The sequence below is a fragment of the Podarcis melisellensis genome (assembly GCF_964234715.1).
Source record: "Podarcis melisellensis genome assembly, chromosome: 6".
NCBI lineage: Eukaryota > Metazoa > Chordata > Lepidosauria > Squamata > Lacertidae > Podarcis > Podarcis melisellensis.
The window spans coordinates 54,976,100-54,991,365 of NC_138538.1; the positions used below are offsets into that span (position 1 = coordinate 54,976,100).

At 47.2% G+C, this 15,266-nt stretch overlaps 2 protein-coding genes across 4 annotated transcripts in view; both read left to right on the forward strand.

The window, feature by feature from the left end:
• The first annotated feature begins 1,682 nt into the window (after positions 1-1,682).
• Positions 1,683-10,426, forward strand: CDKN2C (cyclin dependent kinase inhibitor 2C). Of its 2 annotated transcripts, none has more exons than XM_081914031.1 (2): positions 1,683-3,311; positions 8,455-10,426. In XM_081914031.1, the coding sequence occupies exons 1-2, from the start codon at positions 2,913-2,915 to the stop codon at positions 8,848-8,850; spliced, it is 795 nt and encodes a 264-aa protein (XP_081770157.1). In that variant the 5' UTR covers positions 1,683-2,912; the 3' UTR covers positions 8,851-10,426. The 2 variants fall into 2 exon arrangements, with proteins under 2 accessions (XP_081770157.1, XP_081770158.1); XM_081914032.1 differs by lacking the exon at positions 1,683-3,311 and adding an exon at positions 3,636-3,901.
• Positions 10,427-13,324: 2,898 nt separating this feature from the next.
• Positions 13,325-15,266, forward strand: part of LOC309371359 (uncharacterized protein) — a 33,562-nt gene continuing 31,620 nt past the window's right edge. For both annotated transcript variants that reach the window (XM_081913925.1, XM_081913927.1), the window contains exon 1: positions 13,325-13,697. The gene's annotated coding sequence lies outside the window, so the exon portion shown is untranslated. The remainder of the gene's footprint in view (positions 13,698-15,266) is intronic.

The following is a 15,266-nucleotide window of genomic DNA, read 5'->3' on the forward strand; positions in this document are numbered from 1 at the left end:
GCAGGTGAGTCCCACCCTGCATATTAATTACAATAGGTGGTGCACACACACCATCTGAATTTCAATGCCCATCAACTTTGGGGGTGGTGCCCCTGAAAATATTTTATTGGGGGGGGGGGCAAAGGGACCTCAGCCCCTCGGAGTTGGCTCCTATGGTTACAGTGACTGCTGTGGCTGTAGAGACCAATATGGGAGAGGATGTTTTGTTGCAGCTGAGGCAGATGTGCTGATGCAGGTGGACCATGGTGTTTATCCTTTCTGTGCTCCTCCCAGCGATCATTCCTCCCCTGGTCACTGCTGTGAATACACAACCAGACTGATTGCCTCCAGTTGTTGTGGTTGTCTACAAGGTATTCCCCCACAATAGGCTTCAAGTTGACAGCCTTTGTGTCATGTTTGGGCCTGGTGTCTGAAGCCAGTAGACTCCTTCGAAAGCAACTGAAATGCAAGTAGACTCTGTTGAAATCAATTATATTTACCTCTATGTAAATATATTTAGCACTGGAGTGTTAAGAGTCTTGACTCACCTCTCAGGCCTTTGATTCACCCACCTGACCCATCTACCAACACAAAGACTAGGGTATAGGAATTAATGTCTTAATAGGGACAACAAAAATTGGAATGTTGGTAGTTTTATTTGCAGCAAAAAAAAAAAGTTTGTCCAGAACTCTCCAACTCTGTTTTGGTGCTGAGGTTCAGCTTTGGAGCATGTTAAATAACAATAAAGAAAATGTCTCTGAAAATATATTGAGTGTAACAATTATTGTCCAGCCTTATATATTAACTACAGTACTGGGTTTATTCCTACTGACACAAACTAGATGTACTTTAGGCCTTGGGTCCCAAATGTGGTTCCTGTGGGCACCAAAGAGTTTTTGAGACTGGTAGCTTGCAAGGGCACTGCTATTTTCTTTTGTTTTCTTTTTCTTTTTTCACCATTGGTTGGCTGTCTGGAAAGCAAAATGCAGGCATGTAGCCATCCTCTCCTCCCTTTCCCTAGAAGGCCTCTAGCTCTAGGTCCCATGTGGGCATGTTTTACCTGCTTTGTTTGTGGGTGTTGCCTGCTTTTTCTTTCCTTTGGTTTCTTTGAGGGTTATTTTTTTAACAGTGCTTGGTTTTGCCTGTTTCAGTTGTGCGTCTCCTTATTTTGTCTGTGCTTCGTTTTTGGGTGTGTTGGTGTTACTTATAGCTGTGATGTGTGTTTCTGGGTATTTTGTGGTGCTTACATTATAGGTTTCCAAATGTAACCCAGGCCCAAAAATGGTTGGGAGTCCCTGATTTGGACTTATTTAGCACTTTTGAGTCAAGCTACCTTTCAGAGAGGACAACCTGTCTGGAGTTCATTCCTGGATTCTGTTTCTTACTTATTTTAAATGGACATGTTGAATTCACTTGATTCTGCAGCTCACTTAGGTTTGGTGCAGCTCCCACGCCTCATAATGTTTAGAATACATTTCAATCCACCTATATGAGGGGCATCTAAACCCTTTTTGCCCTACTGCCTTCTGTCTTGTACACCAGGGCGCCTCTCTTTCTCGTTCCTGCACTGGAAATAAGCAGCAATGCTGACAAACCCGCTTTCCATTTTCTCCAAGGTGCAGCAGTAGACACAAGTCTGGCGGGAGGGCAACGGGGTGGGGTGGGAGAGAGAGAGAGAGAGAGAGAGAGAGAGAGAGAGAGAGAGAGAGAGAGAGAGAGAGAGAGAGAGAAGTGAACGTTTTTTCGTTTGCTACAGTCGGAGCAATCTGACATTGACCCTTCAACGTGACCTTGTCTGGGCCGTCTCCTTAGCAACGGAGACCCAGCGAAAGAAAACCTGCAGATCGCCTCCTTTAGCTACCTTTCTACCGGTCTGATGTCACTATTCCCGGGTGGCAAGGGGTGGGTGGGGGGCTGTGGAAAAGGAAAGGAATCTTCGAGGAGATTGGCTATTTTGCTTCGCGGCGCGGGTAGGAAAAAATAAGATTGTGGCGCGGAGGGCACACTCACTACACGTAGCCTTAACTTTTGGCCCGCCTCCTTTACCCTTCTCTGCGCTGATCTGGCAAAAAATCCTTGCAAGCTTAAGAGAGAGAGAGATAAAAAAAAAGAAGCGTGCTTGCATCGTTTTGGCGGCTTGGCTTGTATCTAGGGCTAGAGAAGAGGTCTTCAGTGACGTCAAAACCCTATAGGGAGCCCTGGAGATGACAGGGGCTTGGGGGTTTGGGATCGGTACGAAAGGTAGATGCAGCAATGGCAAAGCAGCAAGAAAAGGGGCACGCGCGCGCCAGCTTGTGCTTGGGGTGGGGGGGCGCGCGATTTCCTTTCAAGTGCGCGGCAGGCCCTCCGCGAGAGCAGGCAGGGCCCCGTCCGTTCGTCCGGCAACGCGGGACAAGGGAGGCCTGCTGCTGCCCGCCAACAGCATCGGGGGAAAGAGGCGAGTGGGAGGCGCCCTCGGCGGGACTCGCCCTCCCGCGCAAGGCCTTCCTGCTTTTGCCGGCAACTCGCTGGCGCCTCCTTAAATCTCTGCCGTTAGAATGTGGGCGGGTGTTTCAAGTCAAAGAGCGCTCAAATGTTTTTCCTTTTCAAAAAAAGCTGATGCGGGGGGGGGTGAGGAAAGAGAGAGAGAGAAAGAGAGGGAGGAAGAAGAAGAAAGAAGAAGGAGACCGAGAAGCGGGGAAGTAGCAGGAGGAAGAGCCGGCTTCCCTGGGCTGCGACCGGCGAAGGGCTCCTGCAGAGGGGGCTGCTTGCTTGCAAAGAGCCGGGCGAAGAGTGGCGACCCCGGCAGGCGCTTTTTGCAGGAAGCTGCCTTTGCCTCTCCGCAGCCTTTTCCAGAGCGATGCGAGGCAAAGGCTCCTGTCAAAGAAACGGCGGCAGCTCCTGAACCGCCGCCCCCCGGCACCTCTCTCTCCCTCGCTGCCGCCCGCGGTTGAATGAAGGCGAGTAAACCAGCAACGGAGCGACGCCAGGAGAGAGGCGCGGACGCTCCAGAGAAACGGCGGCGACTCCTCTCCCGCGCGCGCCTGTGCACAGGCTGGAGAGCTCCGCCCGAAGCATGCCGCCGCCGGGTCCACAGAGCCCCCGTCGCCCTTGGTCGGGTGGCGCGGTGCAGGGGGGACTCCTGCGCTTCCAGCAACCTCGGGGAAGGGAGGCAGGGAGGGAGGGCAGCCGATCTGGCAGCTCCGGCTGCGGTTAACTCCTTCGCTGCCGCTGCTTGGAGGAAAGGAAGGTGCTGGGGGCTGGTTTGTGCGACCCCCGCGAGACTACGAGGGGAGGTTCTTCGGCGGAAAGGAGCGCGCGTCGGATCTCGGGCGTCCCCGCTGGAAAGAACGGTGAGTCCTTTCCTTTTCCCCCCATCTCCGCTTCCCTCCTTCCCTCCCCGCCTCCACCTTGTTCTTCACCTTCTCTGCTTCTCCTCGCACGTTTGGCTTAGCGCGGCCGTGTTTCTCTGGCCGCCTACTACACTGGCTGCAAGGGTACATATCAATTTATTTCCCACTGGCCAAGGTCCTCCAGGAGGGGGGGGAGCGTTGTGCGTGTTAGAGGTGCAGAGATCTGCTTTTCAAGCGGAGCTGCAGCAGTGTGCGTCACGTGTGAACCCAAGGGGCGGGCTTTTGGCAAGGAGCTTCTTTACGAGTATTTACTACAAGGTCTACTCCAGAAGATTAACATCCCCACTCCTTCTGTCAGTTTCCGATGCCATGCCCGGCTAAAAAGAGCGATAGTAATAATAATAATAACAATAAAAATTGCAAGCGCAAGTCGTCTGCTCGCTGCCGATCGTCCGCAAGGAATGGCCGAACCTTTTGCGAATGAGTTGGCGTCCGCAGCTGCCAGAGGGGACCTAGCGCAACTTAAAAATTTGTTGGAAAATAATGTAAACGTCAATGCACAAAATGGATTTGGGAGGACTGCGCTGCAGGTTGGTATCCAGACGGACAGAGGCAATCTTTCGCCACTAGGTGAACTGGTTTGACGGGGACGCGAACCGTTTTTAAGAGGGGAGGAAAAAAAAAACACCCAGCATTTTTTAAAAAAGCGAGTTGGTTGCCATATTTTATAACTTTAGCGGCTCCAACTCCCTAAAGTGACGTACTTTAAGTAAAACTGGTCAGTAATGCTTTTTAAAAAATCTCTGTAGACTAACTCGTCCACACGTTAATTCGATTTTTTTTAAAAAAAGGAAAAACAACTCTTTTTCTGGGGCAGGGAAGCAAGTGGCGGAGGGGGGAGGGGGAGGGAACGAAACCATCCGGGCTAGGTCGTCTTTCACTGCAGGTCGGTAAACACCTCCTTTCTATTCTTTGAAATCCCGATTATGTGTTTAGCTTTCTAAAAGCGGGGGTGCTCTCTTGCTGATGGGAGCGAGGTCAGTTTGGGGCTTCACTCTCCTGCTCTCTTTCTCTCTCTCCCCGCGGTGATCGCTACCCCCCCCCCCCAAGTTTACTATCTGCACTGCATAGCTAAGATGTACATTAAAATAGTTGGGCGATCTGAATCTCTGGAAAGACAGTTCCCTGGATTATTATTTTTTTAAAGTGTTTTGGTGGATCGCTACGCGGCGAAGATTTCCTTGCCGTAGGTACCATCCTTGTATACACCCATTTCCACTGTTTAGATTTAGAGGCGGCAGCTGGAGCCCTTCCAGTTCCTAAAATCCTGGACCCGCTGAAAGATGTTTTCTTTTAAGAACATCGTATAACGGTGCTGAAAGTGTTACAATGCACGAGGGAAAGAAAAGTGGGGGGGGGGGACAGTCACGCAAGAGATGTGGAAACGTAGGTGAAAGCCTGCGACTGGGTTTTTTTGGTGTGTTTTTTTGTGCCAGGCAGAGGATCAAGAGTGCAGTTGGGACTACTGATTAGGCTTCTCAAAGAAAAAGGATTTGTGCTTTAAACTACAAAAAGGTGATCCACATGTCTCATATGTTGGTGGGTGCGAAAGAGAGAGAGAGAGAGAGAGAGAGAGAGAGAGAGAGAGAGAAGCCCCCTTTTGTAAGGGAGTTAAAAAATAATAATAACCCTGCCTGTGAGCTATCTTCCCCCCCACTTTACAATTCCTTTCAATAATCCTTAAATTATTTCCTTTTCTGAGAGCGATGACAATGCCCAGAGGTCTTCTAGGCTCTTTTTCTTCTACCGACCTACAAATAGGAAAGCTTCAAGGCCCACAGGGCCAGGAGGTTGTTGAGTAAAGCAGGGTGTGTGTGTGTGTATAGCTTTCTGCCTCTAAAATGGATCTCCAATTTCTCTTCCGAATGCAGAACCAACAAGTTGTTGCAGGAGCAGATCACAACAATTGAATGGCACATTTTGCCATTTTTAAAAATAATTGCAGGGGTGTATTTTCTAGGCAGAGATGGATCAGGGAACTCTCTTGGCTGCCCGTGTATCTTTTCCAACACCCACTTTTTATTGCTCCTTCATCGTAAACAAGGATTTGACGCACGCTACCAAATGTGCATACACACAAACGCACACACTCCTCTAGAATAAAAGCTAAACATAGAAGAGGCTGACTGCTTATTTTCAGTATGTATAATCCAGAGAAAACTAGTGGGTGGATGATAGAATTTGAGAAAGTTGATAGTCAACACAGTCCCCAATATTGCTTACTCTATATTATACCAAAGAAAGTGAAAACACACTTTGGCTTTGGTCCTCTAGCTCATCCAGACAGCATTTCGCTATTATTTTCTCTGACCTTTTCTCCTTCCTCACCTTCTGCATTTTGAATATGCATGTTTTAAAGCAGGCCTCTCTCTCTTTTAGATTTGGCCAAGCTCCTAGGCCTTTTCTTTCGTATCTGTCCCCTTCCCTTGTCAAAACAATACTACATCAGCAACCTGCACATCTGAAATGGTATACTAAATGAAACTTGTTCCACATCCTGCTTTCCTTACTTACCTCAAATTGCACAAGGTGTCATAAGGCCCTGCTGAGTGAGAGTTTAAAATGTTTTGGGAGTACCTGTTGTGTTGGAGGTGTTGGGAAGCCACTCACCTTGCTGAGTGTTTTGCAAATACTTAACATTACTATTAATTTCCAGAAGACTTAGCAGTCCTCCTGGCTATTTGCAGCCCAGACCTGCCTGAGAGAAGTCAGATGCTATACAGCAAAGCATGCAGGTATCGCCTAGTCAATATTCCACATTGTAGATGCCATTCACACTTACTGCTGTTGTATCATCTGGCTCTCACTTCCCCACCCACCTCAACAAAGTTTGGGCGTACTTATTTTTACAGCTCTTTCCAGTTTTGTTTACTGTAAGTGTTCCCCCTTGTTTATGCAAAGAGTGGAAGGCAAAATTCCTTGCAGTAGAAAATTGTATGGAGCAGATAGGCAGACAGACAGATAGCTATTCCTTTCGAGATGAGTGGGTAGAACAGAGCTGGGGGTGGGGGGTGGAATTGAAAGCAAATAAGGAACACATCATGCTTCAAAACTGGATGTTCCAAAAAGAAAAGAACTTGACCGAAACATAACCTTCAATGTGTGATATTACAAAAGAACTGACTGCAATTTCCCCCGGAGTCATTGTGAAGATTCAGAATGCCTGAGGGTCTCTCTGAACGAGGCAGACCTGCTCCTGTGCTGAAAAATATTATGCAGGTTCCATATTGCAATTTTTAAAATTATTTATTTTAAAATGGCAATATCAGATTACCTTTGCCTTAGCAGGAAGCTGTATGAATGATGCTGAATCATCAGAGCCATCCTTTTAGTTGCAGTTGGAGTGCTTTCACAAAAAGTAAAAAAAAGGGGGGGGGACCTTTAGGGAAGCCAGCAACCTTTGAAAACTTTTCCATTCAAACAAAGCCTAAGAATTTGAGGAATATGTTTGTCCCTCTCCAATTATTAGAGGAAACCAGGATGTGTGTTCATTTGCATTCTTGCGATTATAGAGATACCAAATGAAACTAAGATTGTGATCTTCTTATGCACTCTTACTTGAAATTAAGGCTAACTGCATTCAGTAGAAGACTCTTCTGAGTAAAGACATTCATGAGGGTGCGCTCTCAACAGGTGTGGCACACCTGCTGTTCTCAATTATTCATGTGTCATCTTTTTTAAAAAAAAAACAAAAACAAACTTTTTAGTCTAAAATATAGACCTAATAGGGTTGTGTTGTAGCTCACTGCCAAGGCAGGACCAGAAGAGCTCTGTTCCTAGTACTATTCCAGCCCTCTCATCTCATCATTGGAACTGACTTTCATCTTTACTGAAGTTTTCTCCTTTCCCTGGCTCAGTCTGACAGAGTTTCCTTTTGGGTCTGACTCCGTTTTTTTTTATTTCCGTGTGTCATGGTCTCTCCCCCCCCCCCCGCACTCCCCCCCCATCTAAATTAAATGCCCCAAAGCTTGCATTTCTATCAACAAGTCAGTGCAGTTCAATGTATTATCTCAACCTGCTTATGTCCCTTTGACTTCTGATATCATCTGTTCTGATATGACTAAATCGCACTTGAAGGTTAACAAGGGGGTGGGTGTGAAGAGTGGGATTATTGAATGCTTACGTGACTCCCGACCGTGGTAGGATGTTTTGGGGGTTTTTTTAATTACAATAAACCAACTGCTAAACAGACGCTTTGTCCGCCCCACCTCATCATGAGGACGAAGTATCAAGATGGGAAACAGTTTTATCTCAAGACCTCGTTATTTCACTCGAGGAAACGCGTCTAGGGTATAAAACCCCTTGGGTTTCAGTGGGACCGGCTCCCCAAGGCTGAGGTCAGCGCGCAGGGGCTGAGGGGAATCAAATTGGCGGGGAAAACAGACGGAGGTTCCCTGAACGTTTCCGCCCTCCGCCCTCAGGATCCTCCGTCGAAATCATGTCAGCATGTTGCCAAGAAACACACACCCGCACGTTTCCAGTAGGTCTGCCACTTCAATTAATCCCTGTTGTGCGTCAGGTACCCTCCCTCGCGACTCTTCTGGGGTATTGAATCCTTCGTAACCCTAAGAGGAAGGAATATCCCCCCATCGCCTCAGTAGAATTTTCTCCTTTAATTTTGTTTTCCCCCTCCCAGCACAGGAATTCTGAGGGGCAACGGTGACTGGGCAGGTGGAACTTCTCCATCACCTGCCTGGGAAAAGACCTGAGCCTCTGCCTTTGTCACCCGGCTGTTAAAAGCGGGCTGGGGCGGGATGGAGGCAGCGGAGCCCTGAGGACGGAGCAGTCAGGGGAGCTCGAAAAAGATAGCAGCTGGCGCCACCTTCTTCCACCGAAATGCTTGTATTCAAGGTGTAGGGAAGGCAGAGGATAATCGTTAGGTGCGCCCCCCCCCACGAGCCCTCGACCCAGTGAAATACAAATCGATAGGCTGGGTTCTCCGACCCAGGTCAAGCGACGGCTCTCTGAGGTAAGGACGCCCTAGGGTGCTCCGGTGAGGTACACGCTCGCGTAACGTGTGAACGCAACTCAGTCGTGTGCTTTTGTTTCCCTCCCCCTTGTCTTTCCCGCCTTCCCCCGTCAGGTGATGAAGCTGGGCAACCCGGAGATCGCTCGGCAGCTGCTTCGGCGGGGCGCCGACCCGGACCTGAAGGACCGCACCGGCTTCGCCGTCTTGCACGACGCGGCGCGCGCGGGCTTCCTGGACACGCTGCAGACTTTGCTGGAGTTCAATGCGGACGTGAACGTGGAGGACGCCGAGGGCAACCTGCCCTTGCACTTGGCCGCGCAGGAGGGCCACCTGCCCGTCGTGGCCTTCCTGCTGGAGCGCACGGCCAGCCGCGTGGGGCACCGCAACAGGAAGGGCGACACCGCCTACGACCTGGCTCAGCTCTACAGGAGGAGCGCCGTCGCCAAGCTGCTCGAGGGCCGCGCAGGAGGCAGCGGGCGGACGGGGGGCGCCGACGGCAGCGGGGACTGAAGCCCCTGGCCGCGCCTGGCTCGCTCGCTCGGACTCCGGCAGAAGGAGGGAGAGCTTCTGCCTTCCCTTCCCTGCCCACCCTCTCCCGCCCCTTCTCCCCCTGTCCCGTCTCTCCATCTTAACCAAACCACACCAGTAAATATTGTAGGTCTCTTTCCATTGCAGACGTGGGGGTGATTTTCTTTCTTTCTCTGGAAGAAGAAGAAGAAATATCACGCCAGTAGCAGCAGCTTTTCTCAAAGGCGGGAGAATAAAACCAGCCTGACGGCCGGTGGCTTTCTCTCTCTCTTTCTGTCTCTCTCTCGCTCTGTGCCTCTGTCTCTCTTAATTCTTTTTTTACTTGGTTTATTCCGTCCCTTAAAAAAACAAAAAACAACCCTCCCTTGCCAACACAACTTGCATAAGGACCGTCTTTATGTTTGCAGATGACTTTCCTCTTTCTTCTTCTTTTAAAGATCTTTGAATGTTTACTGTGATTTCTCCTCCCCTCCCCTGAATATCATCTTGCCTAACAAAGGTTAAAAGAATATGAAAAAACACATGAAGGAGTGTGTGACATGATGTGAAAAGGGCTCCTTTGCCCAAAAGGGGGAGAAAGAGGGAGGGGAATAAGAACTTTGCTTGTGTTTAGATACATCTAGATACTTAACTAGATGGTGACACTAACAAAAGCTTTTGATTTTGTATTTCTTGCGATTGTGGCTGCCATCCTAAACCATTTGCAGTGCAGTCCTATATGTGTGTATTCAGAAGGAAGTCCCACTGAGTTCAATGGGGGCCAAATCCTGGACTGCAGCCTTGATTTGAAGAAAGTAATGTTGAAATCATTGAGATTTACTTCAGAGTAAACGTGTTTAGGATTGAGGTTTAGTGGGTTAACAGAGTGTGTCTGTGCTGGGGCCAGGAGAGGGAGAGAAGCAAAACGTGTCTGGGTGTTTGTTTTAATGTCGAAGGTTCAGAAATTCATCAGAAAAAAGTATTTGTTTTTTATAGATTTGTTTATAAAGATCAGTTTTCCCCTCGCTGAATTCCACATGAATAAGGTTTTACCAATTTGCTTTTCACAAAATGATATTATGACCACAAACACAGCAGTTTCGAAAACTGACCTTGCAATATGGAGATTAATTCATAAGATTAACTTGTGTTTACTGCCTTTTGGGGAGTGCTCCAAGAACGAGTCTTGTTTGGTTGAACACCATTTACTCCAGATAGTTCCATTTGTTCTCACATAATGAAGCCAGAACAAGAATGTCTTGTTATGGGTTAAGATTTGAAAACCGAGGTCAAAGCCTGCTTTTAGAAAGTCAGTGAATCACTTTAAACGTCATTATATTGAATAAAAGCTGAAGGATTTAAAACATATATTAAAAGTAAAAATGAGAAGGGGGGAAGTGATTTAAAATGGACTGTTTTAGTTCTGGTTTTTAAGCTTTCCAGTAGAAAAAAAGGAAGGGTGTTAAAAATTTATTTTGCATAGGAATAAACTACAAAATCTATAAGAGTTTTATCACATATTTAAAATGCTCTCACTTCTGATACTGCTTTCTGATTAAAAGCCTCAATGTGTTGCGAAGTTTGGAGCATATCTGTTTTTATTTTCACCGTGTTCAGCAAATAACTTCTTTTTTAAAAAAATCGGACATGTCGCAGGACGGGGTGTGTGGCCCTGTGAACGAAAGGACACATTGAAGGATGTGATTATCATAAACATGGGGGAATGTGGAAGTGTTTTAATTCAAGATTTTGGGTTGCTACTTCCAAGAGCGCAACATAGCCAGCTCGGTGTCGTTTCCCTGTCTGCGAAACTGTAATATTAGGCATGAGAAATTGGCAATATTTGCCCCCTTCCCCATTTTTTTAAAAAAAAGAGTTTTAGAAGTGGCTCCGGACAGTTTTGTTCTCTGCTGAAATGAGTGTCTTATCTGAACTGCACGAGCTTATTCTGCACTGAACCGAGGTTTCAGAAGGGTCAGATTAAAAAACAGCGAGTTCCACCGCTAATAAAAACAGCGACCTTTACTGCAAGCCAGAATTTAACCCAATCATATCCTTTACTGAATGGTCTCTTTTTCTTGTGAAATCAAACTGTGGCCATTTAAAAGCAAACCAGAAGCCAAACGCTAACCCTGGATTTGCCATTTGATAAAGAATCTGATTTATTTATTTATTTATTTTAAAAGGGGGGGGGTGAAGAGTTCTGGTCGGTTAAGCATGCAGTTATACCAGCTTAATGAGCTTTAAAAGTTTTAGCTTTGGTTAGCCAAAAAGCTAAACTATTAATATTCGAAGCTGGTGGTATATATAGTGACAGGCCTTTTAACAAGCGACAGGAGTTGGCTAATGGGTTCAAAAACAAAACACGGAGAGACACAAAATATAGTCAAATTTGTCATTGCTTTGCATTATTCGCGCAAAAGAAACGTTATGAACTCAGCGTGGTTTCAGAAATGAGTTTTACGGTTCCAGGGCTGTAAGGCCAGAAGAACAGGAACACTCATTTTCAAACAAGCAATAAAACCCCAAAGTTTCAGCATTATTTTTAGCCTACAAGAACTCTTGCCCTGGATATTGTCCGTCTAAAAGCAAAGAATGTGGATTTAGTCATGAGGACAGACCGAACCAACCTTTATAAAATATTGCATAAGCAATTGAAGATGTTAGGCTTTTTAAAAAGTGCTTTACAGCCCAGTTCTTCCCATGACTACTCAGAAGTAAGTCCCCTTGAGTTTAGTGAGGCTTACATAAAGACAAGTGTGTATAGGACTGCAGTCTTAAGCTACGAACCCAAGAGCACTGCTGAAGGGTGAGTGGCAACGATCCTCAATACCATGAACACTATTATTTTAAGAGCGCGTTTTGCCAAGTAAGCAAGCTGAAGCCATATTTCGCAAGCAAGCCTCCTTTCAATTGCACTCACTCCCCATTAGAGTATGCGCAGGATCGTGGCCCAAGAGGTGCTTATTTTAGCGTGCTGATCCTTGGAACCAAATATCCGACACACACACACACTGAAATCGAATACGAATACATATGTCTTGGGGTTAATGTTTAACAAACAGTCTAATAATATAGATAGGGAGGAAGAAAATGTCAATTGGCTGCGATGCGCTGGGCGGAGGGGTGTGTGCGTGCACGCACTATAGCGTGTGCCTGCTACAAGATAACTCCTGTAGTCTTGGAAAGTAACTAGCAAAAGTTTCCATTAAACTTAATTTCAAGAAAGCACCATCAGGAAAAGCGTTTACAAACAGGACCAATAGATTTCCGCACAACTTCCTTCCATGGGAGAGCAAATGAGGTCAGAAAAGTCCTGTGGACTCCTATGGCTTAGCCTTAGGAAGGAAAGTGGCATTTATTTCGACAAGATTTCCTGCCAAGAAAGTGTGTTTAGGATTAGGGGAAGCTGACTTAGTGGGAGCAGGTTCAGCTGAAAGCAACGCCACTTGCTTCTAAATAAAAGGATGGAGGTGCAAGTCAAATCTGGAGCGATTAAGGCTGGGTGTGAGTGTGCGTGGGAGTCAATACATGGCATGCTCCGGTAAAACGGGCAGCGATCCAATGCACATTCAGCACACCTAGCAGCCCTTAGATCCCACGGGGTGTAAGCGCGCATAATAAAGCTGCCCGGGTGGCATATAAAGTTCATGTCCAGGTTCCTGACAGGCTTGGCAACGGCGCGCTGCTCGATCACAAAACTGAAAACGTGCAGCTTCCCAAGCATTTGAACAAATCCACACCCCTCGCCCTTCCTGGGTGCTCTCCGCCCGCGAAGGAGACGTGCGTAATTTTAGCGGTTCCACCAGGCCAGGTATGGCGCAGGAATAACAGCCAACAGTTGCCCGCCTATGGCGCTCCTGAAACCTGCACCCCGCTTAATAAATCCGTTTGTTGTTGTTTTTTTGTAAGCGGGTGGGGGGCAGGATCCCACCCCGTCATGGCAGGCCGGCTTCTTTCCCCAAGAGCCGCTCTGGCCCAGAGGCAAGGCGCTCAAAATGTCGGTGTTCACATGGCCTACGCGCCCGCCGCCGCGCGCCTCCTTCCCTCCTCTCGCGCCTCCTGGAGCGAATCTGCCGGCGGTGGTCGTGTGGCCGGTGGCGCGAGGGCAGAAGACGGGGCCCACCCGCGACCCGTGTCCAGAAGCCGAGCGGCCGAAGGGGAGGAGAAGAGGCAGCCTCTGGACCGTTACTTTCCCCCCGTCCCTCCCCTTGACGGTTTCTTTCCCCCTGCTCTTCCTGTCCAAACATTTTTAAATTTCCGCGCCTTCGCCGATTTTATTTATTGGGTTTCCTCCGCGGGCTTTGCCGGCCTTTCCTCCGCGGGCTTTGCCGGCCTTTCCTCCGCGGGCTTCGCCCTTCTGGTGCGTGCGGGACTTTCCCCTCCGCCCCTTGCCCGGCGTGAGCGGGCTGCAGCCCCTTCTTCGAGGCAGGAGAGACCCCCGAGGGAGAGAGGCCGCGCGCCTCGCCTCGCCTCTGGCCTGGCCCACCTGGCTGCGAGGAGCTCCCAGGTCGCCTCTGCAACCTGCTGCCACGCAGGATCGGGCGAGACGTTGTTATTCCCCTCCCGCCCTCGCTCCGCGCCAAGCCAAGCCAAAGACGCCGGAAACTCTGGAGAAGAAACTCCATCCCTCCGCCGTTTTCCTTCAGTGAAGATGCCGTGGAGGAGGCGGTGTGCATTTGCGCACTTCTGGGAAGCGGGAGTTGCTCCTCTTCCTCCTGGGAAAGCCAAAACCAACTATGAGAGATGCCAGGCAGCGGCGGCGGCGGCAGCCTCTCCTTGCTCGAGGCGGGTTCATCCCGTGGAGAGAGAAAGGAAGCAGCGTTGTCTTCAGGTTTGCGGCAAGTGAGGTATTCTTCTGATTTTGGTTATTTTAAAGTTACTCTGGCTTTACAGATAATAATAATAATAATAAAAATAAATTTGACCCACAAACGTTAATATTGATTTGACATGTGAAATATGATGTCATCAAGTCATAATATTACATGCCTATAAAACAGCAGCCTTCCCTGGAAGTCAGGTTAACTTGCTTATGTCAAATTCTGCTCCCAGCATTAGTGCCAAGTTAATAAATTAATAATAATAATAAATTTTATTTATATCCCACCCTCCCCAGCCGAAGCCGGGCTCAGAGCGGCTAACAACAATAAAACAGTGCAAAAGTACAGCACAAAAAACCACTCTAAAATCATTCATTATAAAATTAATTCAATTAATTAATTCAATAAATTCAAATTAATTCAATAAATAAACAGCGGGGAACCCTCTCAGTTCAAATTCCAGATGAAATATGCTCGCTTGTCATTGTCACCATCCTAAGACGATGCCCAAGTGATAAGAGCCAAATGGGGTGCTGAAAGGAATTAAGGGTGGTTAAAAATCTGTGGGATCTCATGCCATTTTTAGAAAGCAACCAGAAATAAGATTCCAAGGCTTTTGCACCTTTGAATTACCTGGATGTAGCCAATGTAGTTTTAGGTTTTGACTGTCAAATATCACTCTATGCAAGCTTTCATTGTTGCATCACCTTTTAAAGTGAGAAACAGTGTTAAGAAGCAGGATATTATTAAACATGCACATTTCCATACCCCTTAATGGCTTTGGGACTTGAGTCCCCCCCCCAAATCTAAAAAAAAACCCAGATTAACATCAGAGGGTAGTGCCTATTCTTTTTAAGGCATCAACTGACATAATGTTACATCTGGGGGGAAATATCCAAAGCATGAAGACTATTAACTGTTGGGAAGAGAGTGTACCTATTCTCTTCAGCCTATCCTCTCAACGGCATTGCAACTGAGAAGTAAGCTGAAAGCTCAATTGATTAATTCAGTGCTCCTAGTTAAATTTCATTTTCATTGAAGAGTCAGTATTCTGGGGTTCCGATTTTTTGCTACTTCTGAAATAACAGATTTAGGGGTTTATCCAGCACAGCGTTGGTGTTCTTTTCTTATTTTCAATAAAGGTAGCAATCATTTATGTAACATAAGCCCTGGGGGAGATGCAGATACAATCCAATCTTCAGAATTAAGTGTTTTATAACCATAAGGATTTTCAGCTAACGGATTCAAGGCATGGGAGGAGAAAGGTTGGTATTAAAGGTCAGTACTGGAGCGTGCTGACTTGCGTTAAGGAAATATTTAGTTTTACTGCAGTGCTGCAGCAGCTGACATTTTAAGAACTCTACAGTTGCCTTTAAGATGATAAGCTCCACAACCTTGCAGTGGAATTCTTTTCAGAGTTTAGACGACAATATAGTGCAACATGTAATTCAAATTTTCTTATCCCCTGTTTCTGAAACTCAGAGCAAAAACAGTTATATTCAAGTAACAGCCATTTTACTGGAGCTTTAAGTAGGAAACACCATTTCAGGCCTTGAATTTTAAGTTTCCTGTTCAGTTTCATACTAAATGAAATAC

Coding starts and splice junctions, on each gene's coding strand:
- CDKN2C (XM_081914031.1), top strand. CDS start 2,913: ATGAAGGCGAGTAAACCAGCAACGGAGCGACGCCAGGAGAGAGGCGCG. Junction 3,312..8,454: donor CGTCCCCGCTGGAAAGAACG/GTGAGTCCTTTC, acceptor TTCCCCCGTCAG/GTGATGAAGCTGGGCAACCC.